The sequence below is a fragment of the Plasmodium falciparum genome, assembly GCF_000002765.6.
Source record: "Plasmodium falciparum 3D7 genome assembly, chromosome: 13".
Taxonomy (NCBI): Eukaryota; Apicomplexa; class Aconoidasida; order Haemosporida; family Plasmodiidae; genus Plasmodium; species Plasmodium falciparum.
Window position 1 is genome coordinate 1,729,316 of NC_004331.3, and position 24,922 is coordinate 1,754,237.

Consider the following 24,922-nt stretch of genomic DNA (forward strand, 5'->3'; position numbering starts at 1 on the left):
TTTGAATCATATCTATAATTATAATATATTCTATAAGTCTATTTAATAAATAAAAGGATATATATACATATGTATTACATGTATGTATAATTATTATAGGAATATATACTACGTTACCTTTAAAACTGTTCACAAATATATCACTGCATAATTATAATATATATATATATATATAATTAATATATAATTTATGTATATATATTAAACTTTGCACACATAATTTAACTACAAAGGACTTTCCATTTTTATAAAAATTACCCTTTGGTGTATATTTTTTCTTTTTTGTTTATGTATTTATTTTCATATTTTATTATATACATATATATATATATATATATATATATATATACATATATATATATTTAAGAACTTAAAAAAATAATATAAAATAAAATGAAACACATAGGAATAATATACATACACATACATATTTATTATCATTTTATTTTTTTTTCTAAATTTATCATTCTATGTATATGTTTTCAAAAGATTAAAATATTTCATTTATTTTTTGAAAATGAAAAAAGTGTAATTTAAAATTTGACGTATTTTGTTGATTGCATAAATATTATTATGAGATTGCAGAAAAGTATAAAAAAAGGCGTACAAAAAAAAAAAAAAAAAAAAAAAAAAAAAATGTCAATATTTATAATTTAGATGAGAATATATGTTTGTTATTATTTATATTTGACGTTTTATATTGTATTATATTATATATATATATATATATATATATATATATATTCTATATATTGTAGTGGATAAATTATTTTATTTATTTATTTATTTTATTTTATTTTTTTTTTCATTTGTAAAACTAGAAATAAAAAATACATCATTATATTTTAATAGTTTTAAATAATTCCATTTAACAAGAATTAAAAAAAAGTAAATATAATATTCATGAATATATAAATATATATTAAAAATTAATAAGAATGTAAGCCCAATAATTAACAGACACTATATATTATATAATAAGTATTAGTTTTAAATTAAAATATGTATAATAAATATATATTGAGAATTAATTACAAAATTTATATATTTTTATTAAAAAAAAAAAAGAAAAGATAAATTTTTAAAAAATTGACAAGGAATATCTATATATAACTACCGATAATTAATAAAAGAGAAAAATAATATGTAATTAAATATTAATAATATATATATATAATTATAATACAATAAAAAGAGATTTTTAAAAGAATAAGGTTTAAAATATTTATAATACTCTATTTTTGATTTAAAATATGATAATGAAAAGGAACATACACACCCCATATAAATATATATATATATATATATATATATATATATATATATTTATTTATATTTATATTTTTCTTTTTTTTTGTAATATTGTTATTATTATCTTGTGTATATTCAATTAGTGGTTTTTAAATAATATGGTGATTTGTGCATTAAGAACGACATAAGAAGTGAAAAAGCATGTAATGCAACTTCCTTATTTTCACATTTGACCAATTTTGAGATATATAAATATTTATTTTTTTTTTTCTTATGATTGTTATATTTAAATAATTTTTTTATATTCACATGTTCATATTCAGTATTATGTTCATTATTATACTTATAATTTTTTGTTTTATGTTTTTTATTTTGTTTCCATAATTTCATATGATTATTCTGATCGTCAATGTATGATGTAATATTATTTTTATTTTTATTTAAATGTTTTTTTTTTGTTTCTTTTTTATAATGTTTTGTATTATGATGTTTAATATTTTTGGTTTTGTCTGGATATAAGTTATCATATATATTAATTTTATTGTTTTTTTTTTCTCTTTTTTTTCTTTCGTCATTTATATGTGAAATCTTAGCACTTGGTTCTTCAGGCATATCTTTAGAAGTAGTATGATAACGATGAACTTTTTGTTCTTCTTTAAATTCATTTTCAAAATATTTTTCATAAGTGGATTTCCTCATTATACGTTTCAATCTATTATTTGAATCACTTTTTTTATATAAAAATAAATTAGAAATATTTGTTTTTCTTTTTTCCTTCTTATTTTTATATAATGATTTATATAATATTCTAATATAGTACGATGGTTTAAAATCGGAAAGTTGTCTAAAAGGTTGTGGGGTGAATAAATTTTTTATTTTCCATGTGGATCTGTTATTATTAATTTGATTATTTTGTTCTTTATTTTTTTCATTCCAAGTAAGTTTTTCATTTATATTATAATTATTATTATTATTATTATTACTATTATTATTCATGCTATTTTTGGTGTGTTTGTTAGCATCGTTCTTTTCCTTATTATTCATATTATTCAAATATTTATTTTCTTTACGGCTGCTTATTGAATATCGCTTGAAATTTCCGTTATCCATTTCGATTAATAATATATCCACTTTGATTATACAATTAATATATAAAGACCATAATAATTTATCCTTTTGACAATATCCTAATTCGTTATTACTCACCCATAAATAACTTTTAATATTATTTGGAGTGTTATCGTTAATAGTATATAAAAGTATAATAGCAACAATATTTTTTTTTAAAAGTTCTTTCTTCCTTTTTTTTTCATTAATTACATGAGATGAAAAGGATAATGGATATTCATAATTTAGAAACTTGGAATATTCTTTTATTATACTCATTTTTTTTGGTCTAACAACAGATTTCATTGTTAAGGTTTGAATTTGATTTAATGTACCAATAAATAGAAATGTAAAAAAAGAAAATACGCTATTAAAAAATCCAAAAAAGAAACTACTAAGTCCACTAAATATACCATAAGATAGAACTATCAATGATAAAAAAAATATTTTGTATTTCCCTTTTTCTGTTTTTTTTTTAAATTCTTTTGATTTTTGTATAGCTATAAATGGTTTATATATTATATTAACAAAACTAATAGTAAGAATATTTATAAAGGATTGACAACCATAATATATACCTTCTGCACAATTAGAAGGTTGATCTAATATTTCATGTTGAAAGAGGTTACTATTCGTAACAATACTATAGTTATCTGAATTTCTAGAAAATCTTTCAAAACATGTACTCCAGCTACTACATAATCTATTAATACCTTCTAGAATTCCTGATAATACGCTCTTTCCAAATTTACCTAATGTATTTAAAAATAAGATACAAAATAATAATGGAAAAGAGCATGAATCTAGACTTTTTTTTAAATCATGTATAAATGTTTCATATCCCTTTTTCCAATGTTTATATATTATTAATGGATTCCCTATAAAATCTATAGCACCTAATACATTAACCATTTGATTCATTCCAGGTGTAATATAATCATTCATAATTTCATTAAATATTAGTTCATATAAAGATCCACAGATATTTTTCTTAACCTCTTTATCAAAATGTAATTGTGCATCACTTATATTTGGTATATTCATAATTAATACAACTAAAGCATTCATTACATTTGATTCCATTATTTCACTTTTTTTATCATAACTCAGACTTTTATTTTTTATATTTATGATTAATTTCATTTCGTTAATTTCTAATTTAGATATGAATATCTTGTCAAAACTTATTAAATTATTTTTTATATTTATATTTTGTATTTTTCTCAATATCTTCTTTCTATTATTTAAGGAATTCTTGTAATATTTATCACATCTTTGTATATATTCAATTTTCTCTTTATCTAATAGTTCAACTTGTGTATCTTCATTATCATCTGATTTTTTCTTCTTATCTATATCTGAATATTTCTTTGTGTCATAATACATGTTCTCTTTATTATTAATTAGACAGGACTTGTTAATGTTTATTATATTTTTTTTTATATTAATGTACTGTTTATTATCCGTATTATTATTATTATTATTATTATTATTATTATTATTATCCTTTATATATTCATTTATTTGTGTATCTATTTTGTAATCCTTTTTATTATCGTTAACCTTATTATTATTATCATCATCATTTTTGTTGTAAAATTTTATATTTTTTGTTCTTCTACTTTTTTTGGTACATCCTTTTTTTAATATATTATTTTTAGTACAATGCATTTTGGATAACATATCCTTATTTCTTATATCTTTTGATATAGCTTTATTTTTTTTAATATTTTCATATTCATTTAGCATATTAATATATTCTTTGAATTCAATAACATCCAAATTAGATTTGTCATATAAATTATTCGTATTAAATATACTATCTTGACTGTTTTTTTTTATTTTGTTATAATTTTCTAATTCTTTATAATTATGTGACTTGTTATTTGTTTGATTTCGTATACCATCTACTTTTTGATTAAACTTGAAATTAATTATTTGTTCATATAAATAATAATCTTTTAATATATGATATTTAATTAATTCTTCTATAGGACCTATATCCTTTTTATATTCTAGACTATCGAAATCTCTATCTGTCAATTCAATGTTCTTTTCTAAATTAAGTGAATTGTAGTTACTTAAATCAAATTCGATTATTTTTAAAAACTCGTCGAATATTTTTAACATTTCGATAATAAAATAGGAATCAATATTTAAAGACAAAGGAGAAACTTTTATTTGAACATCGGACAATTCTAAGAAATTTTTCATATTTCCTCTTTTTAATTTAATTATACTAATATATATTACAGAATTATATTCAGAATAAAAAAATTGTGGTATAAATACTTTATAAGAATTATGTAGAGGGTTATTTAAATTTGTAACAATTAATACATCATTATCTATAAATGAATTATATGATTTATTTCTATTTGAGTAAAACGAATTAATCATATTTAATGTACTAGACTTTGAAAAATTATTGCTATATCTAAAACTATATGGAAAGGTATCACGAGAAAAGGTATTACAAGAATTAATATTACAAGAATTAATATTACAAGAATTTATATTACAAGAATTAATATTACAAGAAAATGTATTACAAGAATTTATATTACGAGAAAAAGTATTAAAAGATTTGAAATTATTTGATTTTAAATTACGTGAATTGATATCACCAGAAATTATATGCCCTGAAATTGTATCATATCTATTATGGAGAAAGGTATTATGCTTATTAATTTTATTAAATTTGTCATCTCTTTTATTATTACTAATACTATTATATAATGCTATATTACTCTCATTTATAAAATATTTCTTTTCTTCATTAATTTCCTTTGCGTTATTTTTATTTGTTTGTTTTTGTAAATCAACAATTGGTAACAACACATTCTTATAGTCAGTATTTTTAGTATGATTGTCTATTTGTAACCATCCTATATTTATATGAAACAAATCACGATCTATCATTTGCTTATAAATAATTAAAATATATTCCATCGAAAAATATAGGATTTCTTCTAAATTGTGATTACTAATACTTATTCCTATGCCTTTAAATATTAAATGTGCGAATATATTCATATTTAATATGATATTTTTATTTTTTTTCTTTGTTTCTTCTTCTTGGTGGAACATATTTTTTTGGTATAATTCCGTAATAATATGTGTTGTCCTTTTATTTGTTCTTGAATTTTTGTATACCTTGTTTATTTTATTTTTTTTCTTTTGTTTTATATTTTTTTTTAATTTATTTTCTATAGATGATGCCGAACTTTTCTTTTTAAAGAAATTTAATAAATATTTAACATTTGGATTGTGTATAAACGTTTTCATATATTTAATATGTTTCTTTTTTTTCTTATATGTATCCTTACGACTATATTTATTTTTGCTTTTAATTGTATCACGAAACAAACTGAATGATTTTAGCAATTTGCTATTACATTTACTATTAAATGATATAGTATTAAAATTTAAGATGTTACTTATTAAATCATCATAATTTTCAAATAAATAGATGGTTTTTCCATTATATGTTCTTTTGGTACATAGTATATAAATAAGAGAATTTTTATAATTTAATTTTAGTAAGGTAATATTATTATTATTTCCTAAATCAATAATATTCATTTTTTCATCATTTAATTTTTCAATTTGTTGTGAAAATCTTTTGAGTTGGAAAATTTTGTCATTCAAGATTTTTGCATCTTCTTTCGCTGTTATATAATTTTTTGTTAAAAAGCTTAGATAATTTAATTCATGCTTAAGATTATGTTTTAATTTATTTGGTATTTTTTTTAATAGTGTTCTTTTCTTCTCCTTTTTATATTTGCTGTTATTATTATAATAATCATTTTTCTTATTATTCGATAAGAGAGTAACTTTTAATTTAGGGTCTTTATAAGGATTGTAAAAAGAGAAATTGAATGCATAATTTTTAAATATTTCATTAAATGATGTTTTTTTTTTATGAGGTATTTTTTGAAGAATTTCTGAATGTTCATAAATTCCCACTTGTCTTAATTTTATATTATATTTGGTTAAGTTTATTAAATAATAAGGTACAACATCAATATCTTGAAAACGTACAAATTTACATCCTTTAAATGTTGTAATTTCCATAGAACAACAACTATATTTATATGTTATTTGATTATTTTTTTTAATTAATTCTTTTAAAATGTTTATATAAGCATCATCATTCTTACCATATTTCCTTAATATAGAATTTAGTTTTTGTAATTTTTTTTCTTCTATTTTAAAATTGGTTTCTGATATAACTGGATGACGAAAATAAATCATACTTACTCTATTTAAATCTAGAACTTCAGACCAGTATAAAAATGTGTATTCATTCATATATTTATGTTTTTTAATATTATTATGTTTAGAAGAATTCAAAGGTCCATTTGAATTTTCTTCTTCTGAATAATTTTCAATGGTACTGTTAGATGAGTTTTTTGAAGATGTGCTATAATTATTTTCATTATTTTCATTATTATTCTTCTTATTCTTATTATTTTTATATTTATTTTTTTTGTTTTTGTTTTTCATTTTATTATTAATATAATTTTTTTCATTATCATTATATTTTGCACTATTATTACTATCATATACGTTTTCCATATCTTTTAATGCAGTTATCCTTTTAGATATATTCCATATATAATTATTGGCAATGTTATTTTTTTTTTTCTTTTTAGATTCTTTATTTGTTGAGTATTTTTTTTTTTTTTCCATATTTTTCTTATCATAATGTTTGTCTGCCTTTATATCATCTATTAATTTTTCATTTTTCTTTTCGAAGTTTTCTAAATATAATTCCTTTTGTAAATAATCATCAATTAAATGATCGAATGTGTTTTGATATATACCGCACATTTTTAACATAACTTTCTTTTTTGACTGTGGATGGAATTCTACATAATCTCCAGGTTGTAGTTTGTTATATTTAAAATATGTATAATTTTTTATAAACTCTTGAAAAACTATATTCATTTTTGTATTATTTATTATAACAATGTAAGGTAATATTTCCATAACGGTTGTTCTAAAAAAAGGCATAGGAGCAATAGACATATAAGTACTATATTTTAATTGTGGTATATTTTTATTTTTATTGGAACATGTTAATCTTGTGACTGATAAATCGGTTATACGAAAATCTTCTGATTCTAAGGGTTTATTAATATTATTTCTATAAAAAAAAAATCTGAATCTTCTTTTCTTTTTATATTTATATCCACAAAGAGTATTCTTATTATAAGGAATATTTTTTTTATTATATTCTATTTCATCATCATCATTATTATCGTCCACATGATAATGGTCTTCTTCTTTCCTATCATATTGGTAACTACCATCATTTTTTATTATATCACTTTTTATCTTTTCATTATTTATTTCATTTGTTGTTTCATTTTGTTTTGTTAAAATTATTTCTTCATTAGATTTGTTTTTTTTTATGCTTACATTTTTATCGCCTCGAATTAACTGCTTATTATCCCATTTATGCTTAATCTGTTTACCATCATCACATTTTGTAGAATGCACAATTATTTGGTTATCCTTCTTAATAAAATTTCGAGTTTTAATCAATTTTGTTCGTTTAATCATATATTTTTTTAAAGGGTAATTCTTCCAATTCTTAATATCTTTTAAGGTTTCATGTGATATTACTACTTTATTTCTACGCATGGAAAATTCACATGGGAGTAACGTTCTAATATAAGGTTCAATAACAACCACATTTTCATTATTTAATCGTTTCAGTTTAATTGGATAACTTAACCTATTTATGATACATGCAGATGCAAAAAATGTGCAAGAAATAGAATATGTTCCATGGTAAATTTTTTCTAATGATATATCTTGATATCGATTTTTGCCTGTTTCATAAAAGTCATTAAATATTGCCCATATAGATAATTGCTTTTGATATTCTTCATATTTTGTTGTTTTTCTTTTATGATAATCACTATATTTAGATAGTGGGTAATCATCGTTTTTTTGATGATTCCTATTTTTATAAGTTAACTGATTTTTTGTTTTATCAGTAAGAGATAAGGAACTATCAAAATGATGATAATTTTTATTTGTATTTTCACTAATATTTTTATTATTTACATAATTCATTGTACTTTTATTACTACTATGTTCATCATTATTTTCATTGGATTCTTCATAATCAAATGTGAAAAAGGAGGAAATATCTGGAGATATTTGTCTTTCTAACATGATTTTTTCCCTTCCTTTTTTATGAGGATAATTTATAAAGATATTTCTTGAATGATATCCATCAAATGATATGGTAATATTATGAAGAAGGAAAGGTAATTTAATACTTTGTCCAGGATTAATTTTTATTTCATAAATATCTTTATTTTCTTCTTTTTTTATATTAACAATAAAATTATTATCATCCATATAATTCTTACTTTTTTCGTTGTCATCAATGTAATCATTTTCATTTTTTTTTGTATTTTTATATATAAATACATTTCTATCAATATTAGCTTCTTTTATAAAAACTCGTTTATTATTTGTTCTGTTATTATCACTATATTTATCAACGATATATATATGATCCTTATTAGTATCTTCATTTAATGGTTGGTTAAATTTATCAACAACTAATGTAATTTTCTTTTTCTTCATGTTTTGTTTTTCTTCCAAGGTTAATTCGTCATGTATGTCATAGAAGGTGTCAACACCTTTATCTCTTTTAACTTCATGAGAATTTTGGGAGAACATGTCACTACCTTCATTGTACATAAAATTATTATTATCATTATTGTTATTATTATTATTATGGTGGTTGTTGTTGTAATTATCATATTTGCTGTTATCATCATATTTGCTGTTATCATCATATTTGCTGTCATCATCATGTTTGCCATCATCATAATATTTACTATCATTATCATTTTTATCGTCATTATAATATGATGAATATTCTTCATTTGTTTTATTACAAGAACTTTCTATAACATAAGAGTCTTCTCTATTTTCTGAATCTTTATATTGCTTAGATTTTTCGATTGATGGAAAACTCTTATAGTGACTTATGTTTTTCTTTATAGTATTTTTCTTTTTGAGCTTACTTTTTAAGACTTCACAATTTATATACATAGTTTTAGGTAATCCATTATTGATCATTAGAACATGTTCAATACTTATTTGAAAAAAATTGTGAGCATCTTTTCGATTTAGTACATAATTACGATTATAGACACTAACAACTGATGAAGTGAAATACACTTCTTTTAAATTCATATAGTTTGTATTATAATTGGTCATAAAAGTTTCATTTTCATCTTTTTTATTTTTTGAAAATAAATTATCTTCTTTCAATAAATGATTTTTTAATTTAATCAAATATGGTTTAAATAATTTAAGTGTATCAGCTACAAAAGGAGATTGATAATTTAAGATATTATCTAATGTTTTTTTTGTACATAAATAGTCTGCATTCATTTCTTCATTTAAAAAATTATACAAATCTTTATTTTTATAAATTTCTTCATTTTGTATAGATAACCATATGAATGAATTTTCAGCAACTAGCCAATATAATGGTATTGGAATTAATTTATTACTATTATTAGATATTTCAATAATATCCAATAAAACATCATCATCATTTTGCTTTTTAAAATATTCATCTAATAATGCTTGTTCTAAGCAATTATCTTTATCATAATCATATAAAGAATCTTCATATGTTGAATTATTACTTTGACTTGAATGGATAGAAAAAAAAGTACTTGATAAGGATGATAATGTAATATTTGTGACATCTGAAATATTTAATGAATTATTTGATAATTTTTGAGATGAAGATGAATTTTGTTTTATAAAATTAAAAAAAGGATCATTGATAGACATAATATTTCTGTAAGGTGCATGTTCTTCATATGAATATTCTTTTATCTTTTGATTTATTTTATTGATGTCATTTTTATATTTATTAATTTTTTTACGTTGTGTTTTTTTCCATATACTTTTTAAATATAATTCTTTTATTTTCTTTTTAATATATTCTTTTTGCAGTTCATATTTCAATTTATTTTTCTTCTTCTTTTTCTTTTTCTTTCTTTTATATTTCAATGGAGCTAATGAACTGAATTTTATATCTCCTGAAATATAATGTTCCATAGAAGACAATTTCATTAAGGGGAAAATATTTTTAATCATTTTTCTATTATGCAAGTAAGATTCATTTGATGAGTTTATATTTTTTTTCTTTCCTTCTTCCTGATCTTTATTATTATTTTGGTGATTATTGGAATAGTTTTTACTATTACCTTGTTTATTATCTTTCTTCTCATAAATATCATTACTATTATTATTTTTTTTATGGTTCTTATTTTTGTTTTGTTTTGTTTTTTGTTTAGAAAGTTTTTCATTGTGTTGTCTAGTTGAATAACTATTATGGTCTTTATTGGGATCAAAACAATAATTATAATTGTTATTATAATTGTTATTATAATTGTTATTATTATTATTATTATTAATAATAATTTGATCAGTGCTGTAAAATATATTATTTCTCTTTTCTATATTATTATCTTGTTCATTTTCATTATTTCCATTAGAGAAATCATTTTTATCTTTATTCTGGTTTTCAATTAAGTATTCGATTTTTTTATCAACCTTCAATGTATACGTAGGTGGTGGAGATGGTTTGGTATTATATTTGTGAAAATATTCCTTAAAGATACTACTTTTATTTACATTACCTGGTACTGATTTAAATATATAAAGAGGAAAATCAGTGTTATTTTTAATAGCAACTACGGAAGATAGAAAAAAATCATATTCTTGTTTTTCCTCATGACTAATTCTACTACTTGTTCTAAAATAAATAAATAAATGATTACGTGGTTGCGGAATATTACTAGGACACCATACAGTATCATTTTTTCCTGTAACATATTTTTTAAATAGATAATTAGTAGGATATATTGTATGAGAATTAGAATCCATAGTATCATTTTCTTGTTCCATTTCTAATATTTCTTGGTTATATAATTCTTGTTCTACTTGCTCATTTATATTAGGAGGTAATCTTCTCTCAGGTATAATTAATCTTATAACATCTTCATTTTCTTTTTCAGTATTTAATATATTTGACGGTATATCATATATGTAGTTTAGTAATCTAAATCTTATTAGAAAAAATTTCACCTTTCCATTTTCATGAATTGGTAAATCAAGCGATTCATTATTACTAATAATTTTCCATTGATATTTTAAAATATCCTTAGTATCATTTAAAGAACTATTATCTGAATTACCAAATTCTTCACTATGATTTTGACATTTTCCTAATTTTTTATGATTCATATCTGAAATTTGTAAACATTTATAATCTTCGAATGGATTAAATGAATTATATTTCTTCCTATTACTATTAGTTATTGCATTAATAGAATTTAATAATATGTTTCTTTTATTATAATCATAAATTGTATTTTCATTATTATAAATTTCTTTACTATTGTATTTATTATTTTCATATTTCATTTGACTTTTAGTCATTTTTATATTTTTATATTGAATGTTTTTTTTTTCTTCTATTATTGTGCATACAGCTATAGGTTGTCCCAACAAATTATTTAACTTACATATATTTTTCATTTCTAGTCTTTTCTTTTTCTTTATATAATTAAATAATTTAATATGTAATAATTGTTGAGAAGGAGAATTTACTTTGTCCACATTAAATTCATTTTCATATTTTGACAAATAATCACCTGGATATTGACATGAATATTGATAATTACGAAGAAGTTTTTCTAATATTAACTCACCGAAAATGTAAGTATCTAATGACTTATTTACGGTATGTAATACATCAAATTTATTATATCTGAAAAGGATATTTTCATTAGTTATAAGTGCTAAATCTTTATATTGTTCATCATTAAGAGCTCCATAATAATTTGGTAAATACATAGATGTTTGAGTATCATCGATTTCACTTAAATTTTTTCGCTCTGTATTATTATCATCGTATTCAGTTGGATGTGTTGTATTTGTATTAACATGTGGATTTTTCAATGATCCATCTTCCATCTTTTCATTTTTAGTATGTCCTTGAATTATTTTTTTTCTGTTTTTTCTTTTATCTATATCATTCATATGTCTTCCTAATAATAATCGTGTTCTTTGTGTAATCATAGAAAAAATGATACTACAACATAAAGATAGAATATTATCTAGAAAGTTAAAATTCCAGTTAATATTGATCCATGAAAAATAATAATATATATGAATTGGTGTATTTAATTCTTTTTTCATAATTATTATTTCTGTACATATAGGTTCAATAAATGTTTGATAAGAATTTTCTTTTTTATTAAAATTTTCACAATATATTAAAAATTCAATTGTACATTCTATGTCTTTACTTTTTTTCTTATCATTATTTTTTTTTAAATCATTAGACATCAATTCATTTTTTAAAAAAATATTTTTAAAATGCTCATGTTTCTTTCTTCTTCCTAACATTTCATTTTCAGTTTCAAGTTCATTTCCTTTTTCTTCAATAATTTCTAATATTTCATCCAACTTTTTTCTACAAAAAAGTTTTTTAACAATTTTCATTATTTCTTCTTTGAATTGTTTCAGATTCTTTACGAAATTGTTCCTATTAAATAATTTACTAAACAGATTTTTATTGTTACTATAGTTACTATTATTATTGATATTATTTTCTAGATTACTATTTACTATTTTTGTGTTTTCTTTTGTTGAATTATATATATCTATTTTTTCTTTTCTTGACAAATCTAGTATTTTATCCTTTTCTATATTACAATTCATCATATTGTTATCTATACTTTCAAAATAATCGAGTTCCTTTTTTTTGGTTAACATGTTATCATTAGTTTCTTTGTTCATATTTATATTTATATCTCCAGCAACTGACCTATATTTTTTTTTTATATTATTAACATATAATTGATTTTCATTTGTTAGAAAATTTACTGCACTTTTTCCATAGGTATATTTCTTTTTATTTATGTCAGAATTCATGTTTGAACATGCATCATTAGTTATACCAGAATGAATTAAATGACTCTTGTCTATATTACTATCTTGTATATTTTTTGTTTCAGATACCCTTTGAAGCAATGTCCTATTTGATTGATCAAAATTTTCATTTTTATTTCTATAATTTATATTGTCATTAGGATCTTTTTTATTTTTTGATATTTCATCGTAGGTATTATTTTCTTTTATATTATATAATTCCAACTTGTCATTTTGTAAATTCATTTCATATATATTGGTAGTATTGAAACGGATATTAATATATTCAATAACAAAATTGAATGAACATCTGTTATATGCTGTATTAGAATCCCATATTTGTAAAAGGATTACATCAAAATTCAAATGAACACTAACCTTAACATTTTCAACAAAATTAAATAGTAGTATATTACTCAAATCGGATTCTAATAAATATGTCTGATTGTTGGCCTTCATATTACAATCTGTATTTAAAATTGGTTCATTTGTATTGTTCATAAAAGTATTATATTTATGATGAAGTATCAATGGTTTATTCAAACTTCTTTTTGTATTGTCCTCGGTAGGTATATTTCTATCAGATACATTTAATTTCTTCTTTTCATCATGTATTGATACTCCATCAAATCCTTCTTTATTTTTTTCTGTTTCACTATAAACTTTTTCTTGATTATTTTTTTTCACCTGCAATTCGCTTTGTTCAATATGTTCTACCATTGGTGCCTCCGCATCAATAGGTATTATATTTTCATCTATATTATTTATCTTATTAACTGGATTATGATTATTATAATTTAACTTAAAATTAACAAGCATATTGTCATCATCTTCATTGTTCATTTGGAATTTATGAGTATTCTTTGAAGTATATAATAATTCATTATTGCTTTGAATATTCTTTAATTTATATTTATTATTTAATTCAAAAGATGAAAGTGATAAGGATGTTGACCTACTTAATGATGTTGATAATAATGAGGACTCATTAAGATTAAAATAAAAATCATCACTCATCATATATTCGGTAAAGTTGTCATATAAATTGTCATTAAATGAATTAATCATCAAGAGTTCATTTGCGTCTTTATTTTTTGGAGCACATAATTTTAAAATATAATTGGAAAAATCAAAAATGATATTATATAATTGATTTAATAAGGTTAATGTATTAGAATCAACATTGAGAACGATAGGTTCAAAAGAACAATTAATATCGATTCCTTCAGCTTCATTTTTATATATTATATTATTATTTTTCATAACTTTTAAACTTGTGATTTTATTAATTCCTAAAAGGCGTTCTAATAATATTTCTGGATTAGGTAATTTCAATTCAAATTGAAAATTGGCTCGAAATGGTTGTAATAATATATTATTATATGGTACATTATTCCAATCAATATAAGCTTTTAAGAAAGAATTTTTGGTAACTGGTTTAGCTATTGCACTTGTAATTTGAGATAAAAAGATATTCATATTCACTACACATGGAAGATATGATGACATATTATTAAGAAAACATATGAACTTACTATTTAAAAATTCTTCTATATTTATAATATTGTTTAAATTTGAATATTGTAATACCTCCATTAATTTGTTTTTTAAATTATGATTACTTTGACGTTCTTTATTCTTAATTTGTGATTTAATATAATTTTCTGAATTATATGATGACATTTTAGAAATATAATAATTATTCCCTTTTATCTTATCTTTTTCATTATTTAACAAATAATCATATAAAGGATCATATGATGAATCATCGTTTATGAATTCATATGTATTATCCACTTCATTATTTATTTCTTGTCTATTATATAATAAAATAAAAAGAACTGATTTTAAACAACCTTTTGTTGCTAATACATATGGTTTATCTGTATTCAAATTTTTGTAATATTTTATTTTTTTACACAATTTTGTTGTATTACTTAATTTTTCTTCATCTAGAACTTTACTTGTACTATAATATGTGCAAAATGATTTTTCTTTATTAAATCTATTATTATTAATTATGGTGTGTTTTCGTTTATCTCTTTTCCTGTTTTTCTTTTGTCTTTCTTTTCTTCTTTCATGATAATATAATTTTTTATTCATATACATACCACAATGGCGTTTTCTCTTTTGTGGTATCCTAATAGGATCTAGTGATATCCAAAATTCAAAATAATTAATTTCGATATCTACGTGAATATATGGATAATTTTTGGTTTTACATAATTCTTTTGTATATGATGTATAATTTAAGTTCATCATATGGAAACAGTCTGAGCATTCATTTTCTTCATATAAATTATCAATAGAAATATTATTTTCATTAATAATTTTCGCATTATTTGTTGAAGGTTCAAACAAATATTCATTACTCAATAATTCTTCATTTGATTTTATTGTTACATTGTTGTCTTTTAAAAAAGATGATTCAATTTTTATATAACTCTTTTGATTTTCCAAATTATAATTATCAATATTATTGTTATTAAGATTACAATTTTGTATATTATTATTATTATTATTATTATTTATAATAACATTATCATTTGAGATGTCATTATAAAAATTTACAACATTTTGATTTGTATTATTACCCTTATATAATATGTCAGATATGTTCTTATTTTTATTTAGTTTATTAAATGTATAATTAAAAAAATAATTCTCATTAAACAAAATTTCTTTTATCATATTATTCATATCTTCTGGATTATTCATAAAACATACGTTGTTGTAACTTCTACAAGTCTGTTCATTAGTAATTATGTAATATTCTTCAATTGGTTCTACATCAACATTGTAAAAATCTAACATATTTTCATTATAGTTTCCAAGATTTTTTCGACCTGAATATATTTCATAATTTATATTATAACGATTGATTAATATATGGAATGGTATTTTAAAACCTACATTAGTAGAAAACGATGAACTCAATTTTTTCACATTTAATATATCATAATTTATTTTTTGTATTTTATGTAAATAATCTAAATGTTTATTTTCACTATCATCTAATTTTTTAATAATATCATATTGTATTGTATTTAATTGTGGAAATAAATCACTGGTGTTTATTATCCATGAAAGAAATTCATCTACAACTTCCCAGAAAATTTTTAGTTTTGTTTTATTCAAAATAAATTTAAAAGTGTGATTATTTTTGAAAAGAGAACCAAAATACATTAACACCAAATGTGTTTTTTCAAGATCTGGTAAATCTAAATTATTTATAGAATAATCAAAAGAAAAAAAGGTATCTTCAGTTTCGATTTTTTCCATATCACCTTTTGAATTCATTGAACTATTTTTTTTTCGTTTATTTATATATATATTATCAGGTATATTATTTTTATATTTATAACTGTTTGGGAATGTTTTTTTTTCCATAGATTTTAAATCACTATGATATATAGAATTCATACTTAATAATGTTATATTAGTTTCATCTTTAATATCTATGTTATTCATAGAGTATAAAACATGAGCACAATTATTTTTTTCTACTTTAGCTACAAAAAATATATCTGATAATATTATTGTATATAAGGGCATTCCATATTGTATATTATTAAACATATTTTTTTGTAGATGCTCATTTAAAATAATAAAATTTTTATTACACAAACTAATATTATCATCATCTTCTATAATATTGTGTCTTTCTTTTTTATGAAATCTATTTATTTCATTTTCTTTTACTACACTTGTTAGATTATAGTAACTATTCTTATCTAATAATTTATATTCATCATATTCTGTTTTTATATTTTTTGTTTTACTTTTATATATGTTATCATTTCTATTATCTTTATTATATTCTATATTTGATATATTATCTAATAGTTGCACACTATTCAAATTTTCCCATTCAGTTGTTTTGAAATTTTGATTTTTCATAGGGCTTTTCCTTTTCCATAATCTGATAAATACATTTTTGATAGAAAAAGAAAAACTGCATGTAATTATAAAATTATTATTAGAGAATCTTTTCTTTATGTTATCAATATCGATGAGCATATTTTTAACATTTCGTTTTTCATAATCATCTAAAGATTCATCACTATCATAGTTTTCTAATAAATCAACCCATGAGTCATCGTCAGATGAAAAGCTATAATTATCATGAGGAATGAGTACATCATTATGATAACCATACTGCATATTATTTGAATTGCATGTTTCATCAAACATTTGATATTTCTGATATAATATATTTGTATTATGTTTTGTTTTATTTATATGTTTCTTCTTATTTTTAAGTTTATTCTTTTTTTTTTTTTGTTTATTCTTTTTTCTTTTGTGTTCATTTTTATTTATATGTTCATTTACATGTTCATTTTTATTTTTATTACCATTCTTATATTCTGTTTTGTGAACATAAATAGTATCACTATACTGACTTCCATTGGATACATACGTCGAATCCAAGCTATTCTTAAATTTTATACTGTTTTTAATTCTATCTATAGATAAATTAGGAAATAGTAATTTTTTGCTTTTTAATGAAACATCATCCTTTTTATTATATAATAGTATATCTGTTTTGGTATCCTTTTTATTAATATATTGATCTACGTTTATATTTTTGTCTTCATATTTTTTTTCAGCACTTTGCCTATATTTAAAAATATCATTTTTTAACTTGAACAAAGACAATTCTTTTGTTGTTCTTGTATTGTTATCACTTGAATAATTTACAAATGTATTTTTTCTGTATGAATTAGATTTATTACAAAAGGTTTTACTTTTTGTTTTCATTTCTTTCCTTGTTTCTTTATATTCTTTTTCCTTTATGTCAATAGGTAATTCATTAGTGTCTTGTGTGTTGATCATATTGTATTTTTTTATATCTTCCTTATTTCTTTGACCTTGTAGTGAATAATTTCTTTTATTTGTTTTTTTTAAAATTGAAAAATTTACCTCATTTTGTTCTAATTCGTCATGTTTTCTCTTACCATTTATTGATTTAATTTCATGATTATTTATTAAATCATCATTTTTGTGTTTGTATTTTTTATTTTTTATTTTTTGCTTTTTTGGTCTTTTTTGTTTTTTTAATTTTTTATTCTTTTTCTTTAAGTTTATAAATTCTCCATCATACATATGAGAAGGATGTTTTGCTATTGTATATAACTCATTTGTAATATCTTTAGAAATTCCCAATTTTTTGACTTCATTTTTATGATAGGTGTTGTAATAATATTTATCATTCAAATGTGATATAGAATTGATTTTATTTTTTAAAAAGATGATATTCTTTTTTTTACAGGCTAATTCTTGTTGAGAATAATGATCAAATATTTGTGAAAATATTAAGAAAAAAAATTCCATATCATAATCACAAATATTAATACATAATTTTTCTTCATTCAGTTTAACAATAAACATAGGATGAGTAGGATTAAATTTTATATGACATAGATGTATTGTAAAAAATGTATTTCCACTCATGGATAATACATAATTAGAATTGTCATTATTATTTTTCTTTTTATTATAATCAATATCATTATTATCATATATAGTACAATTAGTAATGTCATTCCATTGTTTTTCATATTTTTTATATAAGTCATTATTGCTATGTGTAATATTCTTTTTTTTATGTTCACATTTGTTACCCCATGATTTAAGTAAATAAGAATTATAATAATCTCTAGTGAAATTACAACAACATATATTAGATATATTACAACAATTTCCAGAAACATCACATGCTTTGCAACCAATATCACAATTATTATATGTTATAGTAGATTGTCTATTTTGTTCATACATATAATTTAATGAATATAAAGTGGTTTTTCTATCATTATATAATATATCACTTTTATTACTACTATCAAAATAAATATTTATATTTTTAGGAGGTGGACAACTTGAAGATCTTCTAATATTATTTAATTTTGTTTTTTTGTTTTTTTTGTTTTTACTTTTCTTTTTTTTATTATTCATTTTCTTTTTTTTTATATATATATTTTTATTATTATCGTATATATGATTTTTTGAAACAGATTCGGAATGTGTATATGAACTTAGTGATTTTCTAGTATTATATATAAGATTATAAATTTCCGACTTTTTTTTTTCATCATTATTATAATTTATTGTTTCATTATTTAAATTCTTATAAGAACTACTTCTCTTATGCATATTATTACTATTGTTATTATAAATATTATCATTTTGGTATGATATTTTGTTATCCTTATTTGAATTTTCATTTGAATTTTCATTTGAATTTTTATTTGAATTTTTATTTGAATTTCCATTTGAATTTCCATTTGAATTACCATTTGAATTACCATTTGAATTACCATTTGAATTACCATTTGAATTACTATTTCCATTTTCATTTAATTGAGGTATATTCTTCTTACGATTTAAATTAAAAAAGAATTTATCTGGGGTTTGGTTTCTATTTGTATATATATCTTTATTTATAGGATGAAAAAGGACATGAAAAGGTTTAATAAAATTATCATCAATATATGTTTTATAATGTTTAGCTGCTTCATGCCAATTTAATATTCTTTTTATATTTATTCCTTCAAATTGAACAAAAAAAGAATCATATATATTTTTTTTGGAATTATCTATATTATACGATTCTGATCTTTTAGATAATTGACTTACGACTTTTACTGGATTTAAATTAAGGCTATAACCCTGAATTTCTGCTTTTTGTCCTGATTTTGTTATAATAAATGATAACATTTTTTCTAACTCTATATCGATGAAAAAACTAGTATGTTTTGTATAATTATCCATTATATCATTACAATATTTAGCTCCTAATTCTAAGAAATATTCTTTTTTTTTAAAAGAAAAATTATTTGTTTTCCTTTTAAATAAAACTGATCTATTATCTACAAAATGGAAATAATCATTAACAAATGAATTAGCTATTTCTCCGTTTATATTAAATATTGAATAAGCACAATTATGTAAAAACAAATGACAATCAGGTTTTTCTAATATGGTATATGATTGAGAATCATATCGTAAATAAATTGATGGATCTGACAAAGATGTAATATCACATAATTCATTACAATACATATTATTTTGTCTTTTTGAAAAGAAAAAATTTTCTTCCATTAAATATTTAAATTTTTGTTTTAAATTATGTAATTTTAATGTATCTCTTTGTTTATTGTGATTATTTTCATTTTCATTTTCATGGTTATATAATTCTTGTTCCTTTTCAATTTTTTGCCTGTCTTCGTTTGAATTCTTTTGATTATCATTTCGATATAGATATGTATTTCTAATATATTTGTATCTTTTTAATATATCAAAGTTCTCCATATTGAATAGAAACTTTTTATCTTTATATTTATATTTATCCTTCTTATCTGATTTGGTTAAAATATATAATACATTAATTTCGGGTTTAATATATTTGTTATCTAAATTGTTAATTATTAAAAGTAATGTTAATGGATATAATTCGATATCCATGGAATTCTTAAATTCTTGAGTATTAGAAATTTGATTATGATAATGTATACATTGTAATAATAGAGCATATGTTTTTACAAAGTTCACCTTTCTAGTATTTATTTTATTAAATGTTTCAATAGTTAACAAAATTGTGCTATTAATAATACATATATCGAAACAAAAGTCTATGGTAAAATTTTTATCTCTAAATGATGTCTTTATTTTATTAAATGCTTTTTCATTTTTCATTAAATTTTTTAACACATTAATACTTTCATTAGCAACTTGTTTCACTTCATTTTCTTTTTTGCCTATTTCATTATATTGGTTTGTGTCATTTACCATATCATACGTATTATTATTATTGTTGTTATTATTATTGTTTGGTTTCATTTTTGTTTCCATATCCTTTCTTAATTCCTGTAATTTTGAAAATGCCTTAGTTCTTAGCAAATTTATAATATGTATAGAATGAGTATTTTCAAATAATTCACAATATTTTTCGGCATCTTCCTTTTCTTCTTTTGAAGAATGAGTATCTAATAATTTTAGAACCCATTTATTTATATAACACATTTCTTCATTAGGTGTTGCTTTAGGCTTCTCAAATTGAGATAAGATACCTGCTTTCCAAGTAGAATATGTTACAAAATTTAAATTTAACCATTTTATTAAATTCGACATTTGTTTATCGGAAAATATAATTTTCATATTTTTTAATGTAACAAAAACACTTATTTTAGGTAAGCACTCATCAAATTCATTTTGACTTCTTCTTTGTATACCCCAAGATGAAAAACATCTAGAAAATGGACGTTCACCATGATCTGTTGGAATTAAACTTAAATATATTTCTACATATCCTTCAAAATAATTTGGGTTAATAATATATTCATGCTTGATATTTTTTGTAAGCCTCAAAAATATATAGAAATAATTCAATTTACTTTTATTTATTTTGTATGTTTTTTCATACATCAAATAAACTGAATGAATTTTTTTTCTTTTCTTATTTCTTATTTTTTCTTTTATTTCGTTCTTTTTGATATAATTCATAATTCTATATTGTTCCATTTTTATTTCTTTCCTCTTATCATTCAGTTGTATACATTTTTCATAATTAGATATTAAATTATGAGCTGAATCATTAAAATTTTGATTTTTATAACTCTCATTATTTGTTTTGTCATATTCGTTTCTCGTTTTATATTTATAATTCTTTCCATAATCTTCTTGCTTTTCAATATATGTTTTTTTTTTTCCTTTTTTTTTGTTCTGTGACATATATTTCTTATTATTCTTATCATTATCACTAAAACTAAAATAATTCTTGTCAGTATTTTTAGAATGATGAAATGTAGAAATATGTTCATCACTTTGGTTTTTATCCTTAACGTCGTAATATTTCTCTTCATCTTTTTTTTCATATTTCGAATAACCATTCTTTTTAAAATTGAAATCTTTTTTTTTCATTTCGTTCTTTCGTTTCTTTTTATATTTAGAAGAATATATATCTTCACTGTTAAAATCTATATCGGACATTTTTTCTTTTGTAGTAAAATAGTCATCACTTATATTTTGATCATTTGAACTAAAATCATTTTCTTTATTTTTATGACGGTGCATATTTTTTGATAACTTTTTCTTCTGAAGTATTTTGGTGAAGGATTTCATAGAAAGAAAAGAGACAGCTTTGTTTAAATAATAATTGGAAGTAAGTTTTCTGGTATTACTTATATCACTATTAAAGGAAGGATTATTTTTATTATTATTATTATTATTATCTTTATCAATAAAAGTATGACTCCCCATCTTCTCCTTCTCATAATTATTACTTTTAATTTGTTCATTATTTTTGTTCAATTTATTATTAAAAGAATGATTGTGATCTTTAATATTCTTATTCTCATCAATAGTCTTACAAGTTTGATAGAAACCATCATCATCCTTCTCCGGTTGTGCATTTTTATCATTTGTATTATTTTTCTTTTTATTTCTTTGCTTTTTTAATAATTCTTCTTTTTTTTCTTTGATAAAAGAATTTTCCAAAGAATCTGCAAACAATGTAATACATGCTATCCAACTTATATCATTATCAAGTTTTATATCATCAATCAATATAGGCATGTCTACTTTCTCCTCTTTCTTTGATGAGAATGGATTAAATTTGTAGAAATTACTTATAGATATTGAACAATTATTATCTTTGTTTTGTTGTTCATTATGTGTGTTCTTCATCTTTATATTATTATTTATTATTTTATTTTTTTTTTTTTTTGCTGAAATTGTATCATTTAATAATAAAATCCTTTGATTTATTTTGTCCATTTTATTTATATTATTATCATTTTTGCAAACATAATAAGAACTTTTCTTAATACTTTTAATTATATTGAGAAAGCTCTCTAAGTTTTGTTGATTAGAACGTTTATTTTTTTTTTTTTTAAACAACTTTTTGGTATTATTATTAATTTTATTATTATTTTTATGATTATTATGTTTTGATTTATTTTTTTTATTCTTTCTATTACGTTTAAAATTATTCATGTTTTGTATTTCACAATTCATATGTACTTTTTTTATATTTTTACTGTCGTTTGTGTAATTTGATTTCATATTTATTTCTGGATAATTCCTTTCATCCATATTACAATAATTTATAAATATATCTCTAAACTTGTTAAAATATTTTTTGTTGGTAATTTTTTTCATATCCAAAGAATCCATATAAAACGCTAACCTCTTAACGGTTATCATATTAATCATAGTATTGCTGACGAGTTCTTTTTTTTTCGTATAATATCCATCTCTATTAAAAGGTAAACCTTCTTTCGGCATATTCAAAAATAATTCTTCAATTTTAATTCCTAAAGAAAAACAGTTGGAAGGATTACTTGTAAAATCTTCTATTCTAATATGTACATTTTTAATGGTTATATTAATATTATTTATTAATGACAAAATCATTTGCCATATAACACCCCCCTCTGCTGAACAAACGATAGCTCTATATTCAGAAGAAAGTAATAAATTCTTTTTATTTTCAATATATTTTTCTTTATATAACTTATCGTCAAAATATTTAGAAGGTATAGTAGACAAAACTATTATTACATCTTCCATATATATATTTATTGGATTCTTCATAAAATATAATAAGGGTAAATTAATTTTAAAATAACCAACACATCCAAAATTTAAGCGACATGGTATATCTATCAAATCTATTACTGATTGTTTTAAATGAATATTAGTTAGTTCCAATTTCCCACTTAATAAATCACTTAATGCTAATTCTTCATCATTTAAACCATATATAAAATTTCCCAATATTTTGTATAATATATCTGAAAAAAATTTCTGAAACATTCTTACATATTTCTTTATTTGCCTCAAAAATTAATAAATATAAAAAAATAAACAAATAAATAAATAAATATATATATATTATATATATATTATATTATATTACATTACTATGGTCTATTTTTTTAAATATAACAACAAATAAATACATACATAAAAATATATATATATATATATATATATATATATGTATATATTTATTCACTTATTTATATTTTTTTTTTATCAATATATATTGACAATTATATTTTTATATTTATTTTTTTTTTCTGAAGAAATTAATACATTCAGACAATATGTTTATTTAAAGAAATTTTATATGCATTATATTTTTTTGCATATTTTAGTAAATTTTTAGCAATATAAAAATAAAATTTTTTAAATGAAAAATTAAAAAAATTAAACAATATATACATACAAATATTTAAAAATCTATATATATATATAAATGTAATATTTTTTTTGTTTTATTTTTTATTTTTTTCCTTTGGATCCATAATAAAAAAAAAAAAAAAAAAAAAAAAAAAAAAAACAACTTCTCTGCAATATTTGTATGCATACAGTTTATTTCTCCTATTGAATTTCCAATAATTTTTTTTTAATTGTGTATTTTTATGTATACCTAATTATATATATATATAATTTTTTTTTTTTTATTTAAAAATACTTAATTTTTTCGAATTATCGTTATTACATTATTCACAAAAAAAAAAAAAAAAAAAATTATAACAAAATAAATATTTTATAAAAAATT

The 24,922-nt window shown here is 20.4% G+C and overlaps 1 protein-coding gene across 1 annotated transcript; it reads right to left on the reverse strand.

The window, feature by feature from the left end:
- Positions 1–1,386: 1,386 nt before the first annotated feature.
- On the reverse strand, positions 1,387–24,171 carry PF3D7_1343800 (conserved Plasmodium protein, unknown function; the record flags this gene model as incomplete). Its single annotated transcript, XM_002809017.1, has 1 exon — positions 1,387–24,171. One exon carries the CDS (start codon positions 24,169–24,171, stop codon positions 1,387–1,389), a length of 22,785 nt encoding a protein of 7,594 aa, XP_002809063.1.
- Between the last annotated feature and the right edge of the window lie 751 nt (positions 24,172–24,922).